The sequence below is a fragment of the Panthera tigris genome, chromosome A1 (assembly GCF_018350195.1).
Source record: "Panthera tigris isolate Pti1 chromosome A1, P.tigris_Pti1_mat1.1, whole genome shotgun sequence".
Lineage (NCBI taxonomy): Eukaryota > Metazoa > Chordata > Mammalia > Carnivora > Felidae > Panthera > Panthera tigris.
In genome coordinates this window covers 129,282,565-129,300,983 of record NC_056660.1, presented here as the reverse complement: position 1 = coordinate 129,300,983, position 18,419 = coordinate 129,282,565, and the positions used below count along the sequence as shown (strand labels likewise).

The 18,419-nt window shown below is 34.5% G+C and overlaps 1 protein-coding gene across 2 annotated transcripts in view; it reads right to left on the bottom strand.

The window, feature by feature from the left end:
- KIF2A (kinesin family member 2A) overlaps positions 1-18,419 on the bottom strand; it is a 65,424-nt gene that overhangs the window by 18,996 nt on the left and 28,009 nt on the right. Inside the window, exons 2-12 of one of the 2 annotated variants that reach the window (XM_042987586.1) lie at positions 13,302-13,396; positions 11,984-12,103; positions 9,881-9,935; positions 8,348-8,470; positions 7,676-7,776; positions 5,587-5,682; positions 4,052-4,106; positions 3,509-3,671; positions 1,056-1,146; positions 855-918; positions 189-280 (exon numbers count right to left, since the gene is read on the bottom strand). In XM_042987586.1, the coding sequence (XP_042843520.1) occupies positions 189-280; positions 855-918; positions 1,056-1,146; positions 3,509-3,671; positions 4,052-4,106; positions 5,587-5,682; positions 7,676-7,776; positions 8,348-8,470; positions 9,881-9,935; positions 11,984-12,103; positions 13,302-13,396 (1,055 nt within the window). The remainder of the gene's footprint in view (positions 1-188; positions 281-854; positions 919-1,055; positions 1,147-3,508; positions 3,672-4,051; positions 4,107-5,586; positions 5,683-7,675; positions 7,777-8,347; positions 8,471-9,880; positions 9,936-11,983; positions 12,104-13,301; positions 13,397-18,419) is intronic. The other variant, XM_042987592.1, reaches the window with a different exon arrangement.

Sequence of the window (18,419 nt, the reverse complement as noted above, 5' to 3'; positions counted from 1 at the left end):
TTAACATAATATTCTAACATATATAAAAATGTGGTGGCAAGGGTTGCACAACATGAATGTACTTAAGGCCACTGAACCTGTACACAAAAAAATGGTTAAAATGTTAAATCTTATGTTATGCATGTTAAACCACAATTTAACACTCCTCCCCCTCCCCCTCCAAATCAGAGTCTTAAGTTTCCACTTACCTTTCCACTGTAAATTTCAAAAAAGGTTGCATATACTTGAAGTTCTAATTTCTTATAGTTTGGCTTCTTTAACATTAAAAAGACATCTCGAGCTATCAAGAATTTCACATGGAGAAAATTGTTAAAATGTTACAAATACTATCTTTGAAAAGCAATTCAAATTTTCTGTACTTAGAGAAAATCAGTTAATCTTTACCTAGAATGACAAGATCAATAATAACAATAAAGACTAAAGTGAACATTATTTTACAAAAAAATAGTAATAGTTTTTTTGACATTTAGGGTCTAGATGCCATTCTCTTTCATGTTCAGTAAAAGAATGCTACTATTATCTTTATAAATAACATAAAATTATAGGTGGTCATAGTAAGATTATTTCCACAACCACACCAAACAGAAGCTTTTCACAAATCAACTATCTAACAACAAATACTAAGCTCTAACAACATGCCAGATTAAAATGACACAAATATCAAGATTTCTGTCCAAAACACTTAATCTCACAATTCTTTTCAAGCAGTCTGACAACCTAAAACTGACATAATATACGGTAAGTTTAGCTTTATGGTTATCCTTCAAGTCCTGAACAATATTTCCATGTTTTATTTCAAAGCCATTTGAATAATATTCAAGAATATTACAAATGATATGCAAAAAAAGAGTTACCTGCTAACGCATAAATTCCTTTAGAACAATCTTGGTTCTTTCCTGAAAAGTCACCTCCCATAGTCTACATGTTAAAAAGGAAATAAAAAATAGTAGACATTTTCCAGAAATAAATCTTAAAAAAAAAATAGATCTTAGAATTAAGCTATAAGGAAAATAAACAAGCTTCATACCAGGATGGAACTATAATGAATTACTTACATGAGTTTTTCCACTTCCAGTCTGCCCATAAGCAAAGCATGTAGCCATTCCCCTTTCGAATATAGTTTCAACTAGTGGTCTAGCTGTAAACCTTAGAAATAAAATATACTAGTCAGAATGTGCTGTCAATATTTAAATTAAATAAATAAAATATCAAGTCTTATTAATAAACAAAATCATTTTAACAAATCAATGTGCTCAAATGTCAGACTACAACTAAGCCCACTGATACGTTAAAAATTTTAAATAATTCCTCTTAATATTGCTGAAAGCTCTTTAAAGCATAATTTCAAGCAATTCCATAATAAACAATGGTCACAATAATGGATAGAAAAAAAAATGACAGTAGCTAAGCTTGGACATATATATATATATATCTATATATATATATGATATATATATATATCTATATATATATATATGACAATATGAAAGTTTTAAAAAATAAACAAAATATCAAAATATTAGGCAGACAAATAACATTTATACAAAGAAAAGCAAAAACATTTTAAAAGAAACCAAATCAAGAGAGTGATAATCTCAACAGAGAAAAACTAAAAGGGAAAAAAAACTACAAAACTATCTTAAGACCATCTACCCAAGCAGAAAGTGACAGGATTTCCTTGAATATGGCTAAGTAAATATAAATTATATTTGTAAGACACTGAGTTTGGAGTTGATAGTCTTAGTTCGGGAAAAGTATGCCAAAATTATTATGGTTTGAGTTATTTTTCAAATATATTATTGTAATCATTGTTTAGGTTTCAAAATAATGTATGTGGAACACTTTACACAGTTGCTCAATTATTTTTAAGACAAAACTGAAAAAGGTATAGAATAAAAGGGAGTAAGATAAAAAGGGCAAACCAAAGTAGAAAATGGGTCTGCAGAGTGATTAGACAAAAAAAAGGCCTAACTTGCACTCCCTCAAAGTTAAAGAAAGGGGATAGCATCAATATTGGTAAATTTAAGAAGCACAAATATAAGGTAAAAAGGAATGGTTACTAAATCTAGTATATTCAGAGAAAAATATCTTACAATTACAAAGTCAAACAGGCATTTTATGAAACAGGAGTGGAAGTAGAGAAAGAAGTGAGTGGTGAGGAGAGGACTATTCTCAGAAAGGTAAAAAATAGATAATTTATACTTATAGCTCCCTTATAAAACAAATTTTTCATAATACTATTTAGCGTTCACAGGTTCTTTAATTTCCTCCTCTTTGCAACTGAACTTCTAGTTTACTGGCTTAGGACCAATAAAGTTGGTTTCAATAATATTTCATTTATAAGTCTTCAATTCTTAGGACTCTTAATTCTTAAATTTTGTTTTCCAGCCCTATTTATAAAATGAAAGAACAATGAAAAAGCATTCAAGGGGCGCCTGGGTTGCCCAGTCGGTTAAGCGTCTGACTCCTGGTTTGGGCTCAGTTCATGAATCTCAAGGTTCATGGGTCTCAGGCTCTGTGCAGCAGGGAGCCTCTTTAGGATATTCTCTCTCCCACTCTCTCTCTCTCTCTGCCCCTCCCCTGCTCATGCTCTCTCGCTCTCAAAATAAATAAATAAACTAAAAAACATTCAAGTAACTGCCAAGACAGCTCTATATACACTGAAAGAACACTGCTCTTAAAAGTGACCTGTTACCATTAGAAGGCAGTGTTTACAAACTATATATGAAAATCTAAATTTGGCCTAATAATTTGGGATATCAATGTATAATACTTCCAAGTTTGAGTTGTAAGTTGAATATGTGAACGTGTGTGTGTGTGTGTGTGTGTGTGTGTGTGTGTGTGTGTGTGTGGAGGGAAATGTATCTAGCCAATAATAAAAACCATGATTTCAGGTGAGCATTACAAAGAACAAGTATTAATATATTCATCATTGTTTTTCTTTAAAGTTTATTCATTTTGAGAGAGAGAGTGCGCATATGCGAGCACACACACGGGGGAGGGGTACAGAGAGGGAGACAGCGCTGACAGCAGAGCCTGATGTGGGGCTTGAACTCACGAACCGTGAGATTTTTTTTTGTAATGTTTATTTATTTTTGAGAGAGAGAGAGACAGAGGGCAAGCAAGGGAGGGAAAGAGAGAGAGGGAGACAGAGAATCCAAAGCAGGCTCCATGCTCTGAGCCAGCAGAGAGCCCAACACAGGGCTTGAACTCACAAACCATGAGATCATGACCTGAGCCGAAGTAGGACGCTTAACCAAATGAGCCACCAAGACACCCCTGGAACCATGAGATCTTGACCTGAGCCAAAAGCAAGTCAGAGCCTTAACCAGCTAAGTCACCCAGGTGCCCTTCATTATTATTTTTATTATGTAACCTTGTTTAAGCTCAGAATAAAAAAAAAGCATACTATATTTTTTGAGAGATATGCCAAGATCAATTAAGTTTCAGGGTGGTGATAGATACACAGTGTAAGAACAAAACTGTTATTTAAAACAGATTTACCTACCTGTAAACCATTTCATTAGGAGCTGAGTCATCAAAGGCATAATCAAAACGAAATGTTTGGTTTTCTAGGTACCTTGTTAAATCTACTTTTTGTTTTGGTTCATGTACCATCACAACATCTTTACTAGGGATTGTGATTACATCAAGATCTTTCATTTGAGTTTCTAAAAGAATAAATGAAAATGAATGCCCAGTAATTTTCACAGCATTAGGATGTACAAATGTAAGCAAAAAGAAATGTAATTGAAGTATTAAGTTCTATAAATACAAAAATTTCAGAAATATGCCATTCAATAAGATATAATATTTCAACAACCAAGTAAAAATAATGTAAATTTCTGTGAAGCCAAAACCAAAAATGGCAATGATTCATAGAGCAGTAACAAATCAAGAGACCTAACCATAGAAATCTGCGTAATGATTATGTACAAATAAAATGACTTATATTAAACTCTTCTGAACCAATTTAATTTCTGCTATCATCAAAACAAATTACAAATTAGGCAAAATCAACCTCTTATTAAGAGTTCAAAAAGCATCATACCTTTTTTATTGAGTGGTCGTTTTCTTACACAAACACATATTCTATGTTCATCAATCTAGAAATAAAATATTTTGTTTCAATGTTTATCAGTGTTATAAAACACTAAAAAAGTCAGTTATGCACTATTTCCTACAGAGGCTCTAGAAATTGATGTATAGCATAAATAGGATAAATAAGTTTAAAACACAAAATGGCAAGTACAAATTTTAATAGTTAAGAGACAATGATCTCTAAAATTCTGAGCATAATGGAAAGTTGCTTATTTTTTTATTTGGTAAACAGTAAACAACCTTGTAGAGGACACTTTGTAGCATTAGGCTCACGTTAAGAAGCTGCCTTACTCACTACAAGATATGCTACATATAACAAAGGCATAATTTCCCACCAAGTGATGTATTTTCGTGTTGATTAAAAGGAAAGTTGTTGACAAAAATAACTAACTATAGACACAATTCTCAGAATATTAGTGAGCAAAATAACTTCAACAATTTTATAATAGGTCGATTCTTACACATATTTTTCATAAAATTTATGCTCCCAGTACTTGCCTGTTAATAATAATTAAATCCGTAACACGGGGATTAGCAAAGTATGGCCTGCAGGGCTAATCCAGGCCACTACCGGCTTTTGTAAAATTTTAATGAGACAGTTATATGTTTAGGTATTGTCTATGGCTCCTTTCGTACTACAAAGGTAAAATTGAGTAGTTGTGACAAAGACCATTTGGTTCACAAAGCCAAATTCTTTACTATCAGGGTCTTTGAAGGAAAAGTTTGCCAATCCCTGCCCCAAAGTAGGAGTTTCAGATGTAGTAGGTTAAAGGGGTAGCAAGGACTAAAATATATGGGACAAAAGTATTATGAATAACAACTCTATGAAATCCTAAACAATACATCAGCCTGACAAAAATGTATTTTACGTACCCAAGGTATTCTGTACAGGCCAGGTCAGATGGATTATCTCCTAAGTATTAATGACTCACAAACTATTCCCTGTCCAAAAAATTCTCATTCTTCAACAGGAAAGTAGTTGAGTAGTAAGAAAATGAGAATTTATTTCAAGTGCTAGGTTTCTGGACTGGTACAGTTCTAAACAACCATATTTACTGTTAAAAGCCAGACTAACATTTATTTAAAAATAACAAATTAACTAATAGCAAATTGGTAGGACAGCGGGATCTATAGCCCAAGAGGAAATAAGCTTGGAACCGGGACAGAAGTTTAAGTGACAGTCAAAAAGGAGAATGGGTCTTCTGGCATCATTCCTTTAACTGTTGTTCTGCCCTACCAAAGATAGAGAGGATTTGCTCTGAAAAGGACATCTCTATGGGAAGCCTGTCTGATAAATCAAATTATGAGAGATAAGCACAAATGTGGATGATTTCTTGATTTTCTCCTTAAAATATGGGGAATGTGCACCCATAAAGAGAGAAAAAAACTACATAGCTAAATCCAATATTAATTAAGTGGTTATCAAATTTTTTTTTCTTTTACAGCATAAAAAATTCCATAGCAATAGTTTATAACGAATCTTACAGGATCTGCTGTTGTTAATGGTCTATAATCCAAACTTCCTCTAAAATCTCTGATCATACACATAATTTCATAATTTGGGTTTGTAGCATCAACATCCTGTAAGACAAGAGAATTCATCATTTATTATAATTACATTAATTATATTGCTGCATTTATGTTAAATACGGTTTGCAAATTAAAATTAAATTAGCAGATTGTGTCATTTGTTATAGCCAAGCTGAAACTCAAACTAGCATTATATAAATTAGTTTCAGAGTTTAGGATTAATAACATGCCCAAGAATCACCTTCTTATTACATACACAATTCTGATAGTCTAATGCATTGTGTTAACTCTAAACCAAACACTCCACATTAAAGCCACTGTGAACTCTTTCAAAATCATGTTACATATAACTTAATCATCCCAGAAAATTAAACAAAAGAGAAAAAGTGCTCATCTTAAACATCAATAAAGAAGTCTAAAAAACTCTAAATTTCTAAAAAACTGAAATTCTAGAAAAATTCATTTAATCAGCTTTTTCTTCCCAATACTGAATCCAGTGTTTCAATAAAGTAGAAATACGGATTCATTTATGCTCATTTTCTGTTTTTGTTGACTCTCAACAAAAAAAAAAAAAAAAAAAAAGAAAGAAACCCTAAAGGTGGTAAAAACCACCTCAGAACTTAAAGGAATCAAAACACAAAATTTTTTCAACTTTTAAAATTTAAATTACTGAATGTGTTGACTGCAGTCAATAAGTTACTAAACATTCTAAAAAGTCAGATTTTTATCATGCACCAGGTACAGATTTGCTTTGAATATAAATTTCAAAACTGTTAATTAAAATTACTTTCAATTAACTTTCTTTTAGGAAATGGTAACAACTATGTCAACTGAAAAACTGAATGTAAAGTGAAAATTAAGAAATCACAATGTGAAAATATTATGAGGTTCCCACAGGAAACACTAGGTGGCATCTGTGCTAAGTGTCAGTAGGTCCATCTGTATTGTGTTTTATTTATTTCAAAACCAAATGATCATTCTCAGATTACTTTAAGTTAGAACCTGATTTATTAAAAATGCTGAATTTTATATTGGTTTTATAATCCCACAACACAACATCTTTATAATTTAAGGGCATTTGAACATACCCCTGAATAAAGAAACAATCCTGATGCTCGTTTTTTTGTTTTTGTTTTTTTTTAATATTTTAATGTTTCTTTATTTTGGAGAGAGAGAGAGAGAGAGAGAGAGAGAGAGAGAGACAGAAAAGACAGAGCGTAAGCAGGGGAGGGGGAGAGAGAGAAGGAGACACAGAATCGGAAGCAGGCTCCAGGCTCCGAGTTGTCAGCATAGAACCTGAAGCAGGGCTTGAACTCATGGACCGTGAGATCATGACCTGAGGGGGAAGTCAGATTCTTAACCAACTGAGCTACCCAGGCGCACCAATCCTGATATTTTATTAGAGGAAACAAGTTCTAAGAATACAATTATAATATAAGCACAATAAAAGAGTTATGGGTATAGTAACGGAATTTGCAGCAGATGAACACCTGCAGAGAGATGAAAGACCAGTCTTCTATGTAATTTTTCCATTGTTAGTAAACAGTTTTGTTACCATCCAAAGGGAATGTGAGAGACACAAGAGATAGGCTTTTAATATCTAGTATAAATCAAAATACAAGGAATTTCCGCTTTCCTTGTGATATGCTGAATTCATCAACCATGGAAAAATACTAAAATTTTGTAGTAAAATTGTCTACTTTATAATCATCTACTTTAATTAGATATTCTTCTGCATGTATTTTTAGATCATTTTAGAAAACCAAAATATATTATTCTTGAAAGGTATAATGGCTGCATTTGAATTCAGTAACACAATGAATTATTATTCAAAATGGAACAAAACATGAAAAGTACATGTAGCAAAAATGCTGTAACATATTTTCATAAGAATTTATATTATTTCTCATCAGTTTAACAATCAGTTAATATACTGAAAACTTTAAATGAACGCCTCCACTACTTTTTCACAAGCATCTCACGTTCACTAACACAGTCTAAATCTTCAGTTCATGCATAAACAAAATATGATTCTGTCACAAACCTGGGCTCTTTTTTCTCTAAGTTCTTGCTGCTGTAGTCTCCTTTTTTCTCGTTTTTCTTGTAATTTTTCTACTTCTTTCACACAATTAGATTTTCTACGTGCTGAAAGAAAAAAGATGAGCTGTAGAAGCAGAGCTTTCTTTTTATAGTACTGAACTTACATGCAAAAATTTTACATATAATCAATCTCACCACATAACACCAAAAAAAAGGTACACACTGACAAAGCATGCCTATAACAACTACGTGAACTTTATTATGAGCTGCTTTAATGAAACCAGGAACAGGACAATATACAAATGGTCAAGAAAAATGACTTTAACATATTGATACATGTCATCTCTTGGTTTACAATCACAGATGTTTGAATTGAAAAGATCGAGGAGCATAAGAATTTCTTCCATAACATCTGTTGAATTATCATCTGACCAGAATTTTAAATTCAAAGCAACTGAGATATTGGTATAATTTTACATTTAGAAATTCTCCAAAATATACATTTAAACACCCAATTAACAGACTAAACTAACAGGAAAAAAATTTTTCCACAGTGGTAAAATGAAATCTGCAATCGTTTGTAGTTAAACTTTACCATTTGGAGACTTTAAAGATGACCAAGAGAGAATACATGTATGCCTAAAATAACTGAATCCTTGATACATGATTTACATACAAGGGGGTCCAAATTCCTTTTTTGCAGCTTGAACTGGAGATATATCTGAAACACTACCATTCTGTTGTGCGGAGGAAGACTGCTCAGGAAGCTGACTAGGCCGTGCACGTGCAGAACCAACCACTGTAAATGAAACAATTTTTAAATTCAGAACAGAAAATTAGTAAAGATGAACCCTAGTAAAAGGAACAGAGAGACCTCAAAAGAACAGATACTTAAGAGGTACATTAGTCAACTCTCAGATTTTCTACTTATGTGGGTATAAATAAAGTATGGAACAATCAATTCTGTTCAATAATCTAACAAGCCAAGAAGTTTTTCACAGGAATGTGTGTGGACTTCGGTCCCACCAATGTAATTTAAGCTACAAAACTCAATCTGAGGGGCGCCTGGGTGGCTCAGTTTGTTAAGTGTCCGACTTTGGCTCAGGTCATGATTTCACTGTTCGTGAGCTCGAGCCCTGCGTCAGTCTCTGTGCTGAGTGTGGAGCCTGCTTGGGATTTTCTCCCTTTCTCTCTGCCTCTCCTCCACCTGCACTCCCCATTCTCTCTCTCAAAATAAATAAATATATTTTAAAAAAAGAAACAACTCATTCTGAATAATTTATATAAAAACTAAAGCCAAGCTTAACTCTTAATAATCATTTAAATAATGTAAGTGTATAAAATATAAATTTTAAATTTAAATGCACTGTCATTTTGAAAAATTTACCCAATTCTGTACATAAAGTTTTAAAAAAAGCCCTTCAACCCTGCCTGTAATTCCAAATCCCACTCTCTGCTCCTCAAATATGCAAATCTTCAGCAAAGAATTTCCCAATAATTATGTTACAAAAGTGAAAAAATAAATATAAAGTAAAATATGAATATCACATTTCACATAGCCAATATAAATTTTCACAAGACTCAAAGGAAGGATAGGTTTAAAGCGTAAGACTTTGCCTCTACCTCCAATCTCTCTTCTAATACCTATGCCTGTCCTTCACATACAGAGAAATTATCACTGCTAGAAATGACAATTGTGAATTGCTGAAAAGAAAAGAAATTAACTGTGTTTTACATTTCCGGGCTGAAAATATATGGAATACCTGCAATTAACTACAAATTGTACCTATTCAACTTTTCTTTAACTGACTCCCAAGTTACCCATGACTCTTTTTGGAAGACTGTTAGCCAAAAAGTCACATTAAAATGTGAAGATTAGATTTACTCTTGTGAAATCAATTAACTGACTACTTCCCCATTCCTTTCTTTCTCATGATAACTCTTCTCAAATCTGAAAAGTTACTGGGTAAAGAGATGAATCAAAAAATGCACAGATTTGGAGTTTCACATTCATCATGTACCTTTATAAATCGTTTTTCATATTATTGACATTATTATATTAGGGAATTTCTGATAGCCAATCTTCAAATTAGCCATGTAAAGTTTAAATGAATAATAATGTCAAGGGTGATATTAACTTTCGACTTACCTTGTCAGGGTCATACTAAAAAGTTAATAGGAAAAATTAATAGAGAAATGTTTACTTTACCTCTGTTATCTCTTGGAGGAGGGTCATTCTTAATAGAAGCCACAGTCCGTCGATTCTATACAACAAAAAAATGTTCATTTACTTTCTCTCTTTACTCCTCAGATTGTATCATAATTTCAGCTTTCTTTAATTAAATGAAAGTAGGTGAATATAAAATATTATAAAATTAGGGGCGCCTGGGTGGCTCAGTTGGTTAAGCGTCCGACTTCCGCTCAGGTCATGATCTCACGGCTCATGAGTTCAAGCCCCATGTCAGGCTCTGTGCTGACAGCTCAGAGCCCGGAGCCTGCTTCAGATTCTGTGTCACCTCGCTCTCTCGCTTTGTCTCACACTCTGTCTCTCTCAAAAATAAAATAAAAACATTAAAAAAATTTTTTAAAAATATGTTATGAAACTAAATGGAAAAAAACTATAATCTGCTAATAAATTACTACACTAATGTTAGCAATATTCAAGTTTCTTCATATGAGTATTGGCCACCACCTCCCCACAAAAAGCAATATTCAGGAATTAGTATGAGATGGACACTGTTAATATTAATTCATTCAACCTTCACAACAACCCTATGAGGTAATTAATTACTATTATTCTGGTTTCATGAGAAAACTGAAGCAAGGTGAAGTTAAGCAATTTCAGTAAAAGGTATAGTTGCAGTCATCATGCTACAACCATGTAATACATTTCAAAAGCATGTATTACATTTCATCTTTGGATGTGGGAGTAATCAATAAAATACCAGTTTTAGACAACTTACAATCTACTGTTAAACATCAAAATACCATGAAATGCTCACTGTCATTTCTTTTTTTCTCTCATTTCTACTAAAAGATTTCATTGGACTCTCAAAGACTCGCAACACTGCATACACTAGAGCAGCAAATTTTTGATCCTATTATTTATTTACCAAGACTTCATTTTAGTCACCTGAAAAGAAAGATATCAAATAATGTCGTGGTTCTCAAAGCTAGAGAGAACATTTGCAAATTTAAATCAGATGGGTACTAATAAAAGGATATTGATTCTAGGGCCTCACTTTAGATAAAATGAATCGCTGAAAGTGGGCTAAGCATCAGTATTTTAAAAAATTCTCCAAGTGATTTTAATGCACAGCAAAGGCTGCTAATGACATACTAAGAAGGATCAACTATAAAGATCCTTCAAGGCTGTGAAGTCAAATATGAAAAACAGTCCATCTACAAGTCATAACTAAAGACCTCTAAGCAGTGACACTCAATATCCTAGTTAAATTACATGAACTGAAAATCTGCCTTATGTTCATATGCAGAACTTAAAAAGTAGAATGTTTTGTTGATAATGTTAAGCTCCCATCACACTATATTTGGATGCTTTTGTATATCTTCCTTTCAAGATACCAAATTCCTATAGGGTTAAAGTTATACCTGTACATGACAAAATCAACAAATACTTTTTGAAACCTCAAGATGAAGAACTACAGATTAAACAACGGTGTGAGCGACCTGGTTTAAAAAGAGTTGCATTTTGATATACAATTTTAATAGTGAGAAATTTCAATAGGAAGGACGAGTATTACCTTTTAAAATAATAAAAACGACATGGCTTTTATTTTTGTAAAGATAAAACTCTCAGGGAGGATATACAGCATGGTTTTAAAGTTCATCTTTACAGATAACACAGTAGTTAAACTACATTCTATCATTTCCCATCCTTATCTAATGAACATAAGCAGCAGAATCACTACTTCAAAAGACTAGTGGAGTGGGAATTTATTATGAAAAATCAACATTCCTTCTTTATCTAAGTCATATGTATCATTCAACAAATATGGACAGCAAATGGTTTTGACATCCATATCTCCTGAGAAGCTACTAGTCTTAGGAAAAATCCTAATCAAGAAAGGAATTCCTAGGATTTTACCTAATGATGATCATTAACTGTTAACTGGACAACCTCGATCCTTCAAAGGATGTAAGCATATACAGGACATGAAGATGGCAGAAATATTACAGTTTGTTTTTTTAAAGCAAACTAATACTTAAAACATACTCTTCACAGACTGTCATTTCAAACCAGACCCTCAGCCCACACACCCACCCACCCGTGCTCTGAATTTTCATCACTAACCTTTACAATTTTGTTTACTTTGGCTGAGGATGCTGGAGGTGGAGGTGTTTCTGGACTGGGTTCAATTTCTTCATCAGGTACAAGGTCAGGGTTAAGTGAAAAGATGCTCTCGAGATCAATCTGTTTTAAAAAATGCATATATTTTGAGAGTAAATTTTGACATTATTTTACGAATTTACACAGAGAGACTAATTGTTAAATGATTTTGGCCTCATGAATAGTACTGCCTTGAAAACTATATTATCTACAATTACAACCCACATATATTTAAAGAATCTGTATTCAAACAGCATTTTGTGGGCACCTGGGTGGCTCAGCTGGTTAAGAGTCCGACTTCAGCTCAAGTCATGATCTCGAGGTTCGTGAGTTCGAGCCCCACGTCGGGCTCTGTGCTGACAGCTCAGAGCCTGGAGCCTGCTTCGATTCTGTGTCTCCCTCTCTCTCTCTCTCTCTCTCTGCCCCTCCCCTGCTTGTGCTTGCTCTCTCTCAAAAATAAATAAACATTAAATTTGTTTTAAAAGACAGCATTTTGTGGTCTTGATTATATGTCCCATCACTTACAATATTGAAGAGGAACCTACCAATCTTTGAGTGAAATTTTTTAATCATTTTTAAGTTTTTCAAGCAATGATAAAGAATACATGCACTATGTAAAAAATTATATACTCTCTGTTTTGTCTTAAACTTTTTAATGTTTTATTTATGAGACGGAACATGAGCAGGGGAGGGGCAGAAAGAGAGGGAGACACAGAATCCAAAACAGGCTCCAGGCTCCGAGCTATCAGCACAGAGCCCGACATGGGGCTCAAACCCATGAACCACGAGATCGTGACCTGAGCCGAAGGTGGACACTTAACCAACTGAGCCACCCAGGAGCCTCTGTTTTGTTTTATATTTGGAACCTTGATTGTGGGACCAGAAATAAAATTTAAACCAGTGATTGGGGCGCTTGGTTGGCTCAGTCAGTAAAGTATGCAACTCTTGATCTTGGGGTTGTAGGCTCGAACCACATGTTGGGTGTAGAGATTATTTAAAACTATAATCAGAAAAAATTTATGGGTGTCTGGATGGCTCAGTCAGTTGAGCGTCTCTTAATTTTGGCTAAGGTCAGGATCCCAGGATCGTGGGATTAAGTCCGGCATTGGGCTCCACACTGAGCATGGAGCCTGCTTAGGCCTCCCTCCCTCCCACCCTCCTTCCCTCTCTCACTCTCTCTCTCCCCCTCCCTCCCACCCTCCACTCCCCTCTGCCTCTGCCCCTCTCCCCTGCTCCTACTCTCTCAAAAAAAATAAATAAAAAATTAACCCAGTGATCATACCTCTTTGCCTTTTGTATCTCCATTTTCTATCCATTCAACAGTTACACTTTCATTATCTTCATTTAAAGATGTTACCATTGCTTGATGTATTCGGCCTAAGTGGGAATAAAACATACATTTTTAAGATGTCATAAATTATGGTAATAAATTATGGTAAGAAAACGACACTACTTTTCTTACAAGGGATTTCCAGACTCTCAGGATTTGTGAATAAACTTTGTCTATGGGATCATAGATGTGCTGTTAAGACCAGAAACTCGAGAAATTGGTTTAGACTGAAAGTTTATTTTCAACATACATTAAAAATGGTTACACAGTGGCAGAGAATGCCTGAAATTTTATATACTTCTAATCATTAAAAAATTTCTTTACTATGTGATGATACTGACTATAAAACACAAAAAAAAATTCAGAGAGCACTTTTTAATACTATACTAATATAAAACACTTTGTATGTAAAAAATCACTATCATATACTGGACAAAGTGACATTGTTTTTAAAATATTGAGAAAAGGATTCTAAGTCCAAAAAGGTTGGAAAATGTAATCTAAAATGTTCTCTTTCTTCATGCTGCCTATCTAAATCCATTCTACACCTTACTTTCTTTGACAGTTCTACTACTTACCATTTGTAGAGACAGGGTGTCCTATGTAACGTATTAAACTTGTTTTCCCTCTCTTAGCAGACTGTGGATCTTGCTTGTTAATAACCACAGAACTAAGTCATTATTTTTAATTATTATAGAATATTCCATTATGTTTATTACAACTTATTTAATATCTATTCATGGTACTTAGGTTGTATGCAATTTTTTACTATTATAAACAATGCAATGAATACTACTGCACGTGTATTATTTTACACTTGTCAGATTATTTCTTTGGGACAAATTCCTAGAAGCAGATCAAGATTTTAGATGCGTGTGTGTGTGTGCGTGTGTACTTCTTACTTACTTGTCTTCATCTTACCCACCCATTTGATTATTCTTCAAGGAAGGACAGAAACTATGTTACAGATGTGCATTTTTATATTATTTAATAGGTTTCATATGTATTTCCTGAATGAAATCCTTGGGGGCATTTATAATTTACCTTAATACAGTTTATACCTCTTTAAATATCTTTAAAAAAAAACCAGATACACAGTATATGAAACAATGTTATTGTAAAAATAAGGCATTTACTGAGATTAGTGGACATTAGACAATCGGGTATTAAGGGTAGACAGAAATGATGAACTGGAAAATACTGAGAAGATTCAAGGGAGAGACTTAAAAAGGGGAAAATGAGACAACATTCACTACCAATGTGATTGGACAGAAATTAGGTAAACAACCAACAGAAGTGGTATGTGTCAGTCGGGTCCTCCAGGAAGCAGATGTTCAAGGACAAGAATTTTATTATGAAAGATAAAAGCTGGGCGGGGGGGGGAGTAAAACACGACTGAAGATGGAAAACTTTCAGACTCAAATGGATCTAAAATCAGTGAAGGAAAGGAGATATAAAACAGGATTGAGCAGACAGAGCCTCAGACCCTGACAAAGATCTGACAATGTGCTGGAAAACCCAGTAGAGTACTCCAAAGCAAAGACTGCCCACTAGAACAGTCCAACACTGGGACAAAATGGAAACACCCTAGAACCCACACCATGCTCAGTCAGTGGCAGGAGGTTTCCTAGGAAACACAAGGCCTCAACTCAAAATCTTAGGAGCCTAAATTAACAGCTAGAGGCTGTCAGCTAAATGTACTCCCTGGAGCTGAAGGAACAGTAAGAAGTTTCTTAAAGAGAGACCCAAGCAGTACATCTACAAAGCTGCTACAGGTTATGAAAAAGAGAGGAGTGCCTGGGTGGCTCAGTGGGTTAAGCGTCCAACTCTTCATTTCAGCTCAGGTCATGATCTCACAGTTCATGAGTTCAAGCCCCACATAAGGCTCTGCACTGCTTGGGATTCTCTCCCCCTCCGTCTGCCCCACCCCACTTGAGCTCTCTTTCTCAAAATAAATAAATAAACAAACTTAAAAAAGAAAAAGAGAAACTGAGTTTAATTGGTAGTGGAAGTGAAGAGTGGACCCCAGAGAGCCATGAGCTGCCCTGATGGTCTCCATTATAATCTAGGAGGAATCCCCACTGCTGCATCAAGCCCCACATTCAACACCATCTCCACAACATAATTAGTGAATCTGAGACCCAGCAGCTACTAGGTCTAGTGAAACCCAGCCTCAAAACAGTAATACCCATGAGTACGAACAGGGTTACTACAACAAAGAAGATATATTTAAATACCACAAATACTAACTTTCAGCAGGAAATGAAGAGGCTGTAGCTGAGATTGTTGAAGAGTAGAGACAGGGGGTCTCCATGCAATTACCAACAGAAGTACCACAATAATGAGAATGAGGAAGTACCACAATAATGAGAATGAGGAAGTGTATCATGTTGCAAAAGCAAGACCAATACCACATTCCTGTTAGGCATCTACTACAATATTCCAACTTACCTTGGGAACGAAGAGTGGACTATAGGACCTAAAGAACTACAGGTCACACAATCTCACAGGGACCTTAATTTCCAAAGACAGACTACAGAAATCAGACAGACTACAGAAAGAGGATAAAGAAAATCAAGATTCTCTTTTGAAAACCCATTATCAGCAGTCCTCAATAGCTGTACCTCCAGAAGTTCACTTACAAATGCAGAAAGCCTTAGGCCACAAGTAAATGAGAGTCAAAAGCAGCTAATTCACCAGTTGAGACTAAGCTCTAGAGGTTTAAGAAGACAGAAATGTTGAGAAAGGATAAACTGTTCGCTTATCTCTACCAGGGTCCAGTTTACTCATCTAATAGGAACAAAGAAATATGAAATTCCAATAAGAAGAAATTAATAAAGACTAGAGCTGAATGAATGAATCAAATCTCAAGTGTATGCTTTTTGGTCAGTGGATGAGATAACCAGAAATATCTGCAGGATGGGGTTTTGATTATGTTTAACAAAAGTTGCCTCTAAAAAATGTTTTAAGTCTAACTTTATCCAATATACCTTTAAAGGTTTTTTTAAAAAATGTTTTACATATAGCTCAAGTGAGATACTCAAATTTCTTATTTTTAATTGTAATAAAAATCATAATTTGATTTTTTCTGAAGTCAAATAGTACACACCTGTTAAGTAATATAATAAAAAGAGGGATAAATATATACAACATTTTTCAAGGGAAAGAAATCATTATGATTATCACTAAATCAAAAACAAGTATTTTATCCTAATAGGGATAGTTGTTAATAGGGATCATGTGCAGTTGTTGATACAGATAAGGAACTACAGCTCAGAGACCAATCAGAATTTGAAGTATCTTTCCTTAGAACCTGGTACAATCTTCCCACATAGCCCCTCTAACACCATCACCATTCTCTGGTTTGAGAAAATTCCTGTATTCCATCATCACTAATTCATTGCCCTTTGACTCTCTGATTCCCCATTTACTTTACTATAAATTATATCATATACACTTCTACATTCAAAAAAAAAAAAAAAAAAAGGTAACACACCTGTGTATTCACTACCAGCCAGGTTAGAAAACAATACCTTTGAAGGGGGCCTGGCTGGTTCAGTCAGTGGAGCATGAGACTTGATAGAGTTGTACGTTTGAGCCCCACAATGGGTGGAGAGATTACTCAACAATAAAATCTTTAAGGGGCGCCCGAGTGGCTCAGTCAGTTAAGCGTCTGACTTCAGCTCAGGTCATGATCCCACAGTTCAAGGGTTTGAGCCCCCCAATGGGCTCTGTGCTGACAGCTCAGAGCCTGGAGCCTGCTTAGATTCTGTGTATCTCTCTCTCTCTGCCCTCCCCCACTTGTGTGCTCTCTCTCTTCTCTCTCTCAAAAATAAATAAACCTAAAAAAATTTTTTAATAAAATCTTGAAAAAAAAAAGGAACAATACCTTTGAAACTCCATATGCCCCCCTCCCTAAGTGAATCTCCCTTTCCCTTCTTCCCCCTCCACCAGCAGTAATCATTATCCTAATATCTGAGAGTCATACTGTGGCTTTTCTTTAAAGTTTTACCACCTATACATGTAACACAAAAGTACCTGAACAGCTTGCTTGTTTTTAAACTGTGTAAATGGAGTGACACTACTTTAAACCTTGCTTCTGGTACACACTAGTTTTCCAAGATTCATTTATGCTGTTGTAAATTAATTCACTTATTTTCACTACATACAAATATGCCAAAAACTTATCTACTTTGTTGACAAACATGTGTTTTCATATATTTGGTATTAGAAACAATGGTGTTATAGGCATTCTTATACATGCGTACCGATACAAATAAGCAAGAATTTCTCTCGGAAGTGTAAGAAACAGAATACACACATATGTATCTTTTCTAGTTAGTGCCACCATGTTTCCCAGAGTGACTATACCTGCAATGATTTGCAATCCTACTAACAATGACTTCACATCCACTATGATCATATTGTGGTTCTAATTTCTCTGATTTAATGAGGCTGTGCCTATTTGTGTGTTTGTTGGCCACCAAACATTTTGACTGTTTTTTTCTTCCCACTTCTCTGCAAATTCTCCATATATTTTGGTATCAATCTTCTGTTAAATATGTTGCAAATATTTTCTCAAAATTTAAGGCTCATCTTTTACTTTCCTTATGATGTTTTTTGATGAATTTCAAGACGATAATTTTAATGTAAATATACAGGTTTCAATTACGGCTTTTTACCTTCTAAAATTCTTCCTGAGACTCGGGTCATTAAGAAAGTTTCTGACATTTTCTTCCACAGTTTCACAAAGTCTAAAAGTTATACTCAAGACTGCAACCTACTGTCATTTTGATTTTTGTGTATGGTAACACAATTCCCAACTCCCCCAACCCCACCATGAAAACCAAATTATCCCAGTGCCATTTCCTGGAAGGCTCTTCCTTCCCTGACTTATCTGCACTATGACTCGTCAAATTTCAAGCAAACATGCATCAGCCTATTTCTTTATCCTTGAACCAAAATTACACAGTCGTACTGTTACAGCTTTGCAATAAGTCTTGCTAGCCGATAAAAGAAGCGTCCCCACCTAATTGCTCTTTAAGAGTTTCTTTGATCTTCTTAGCCTTT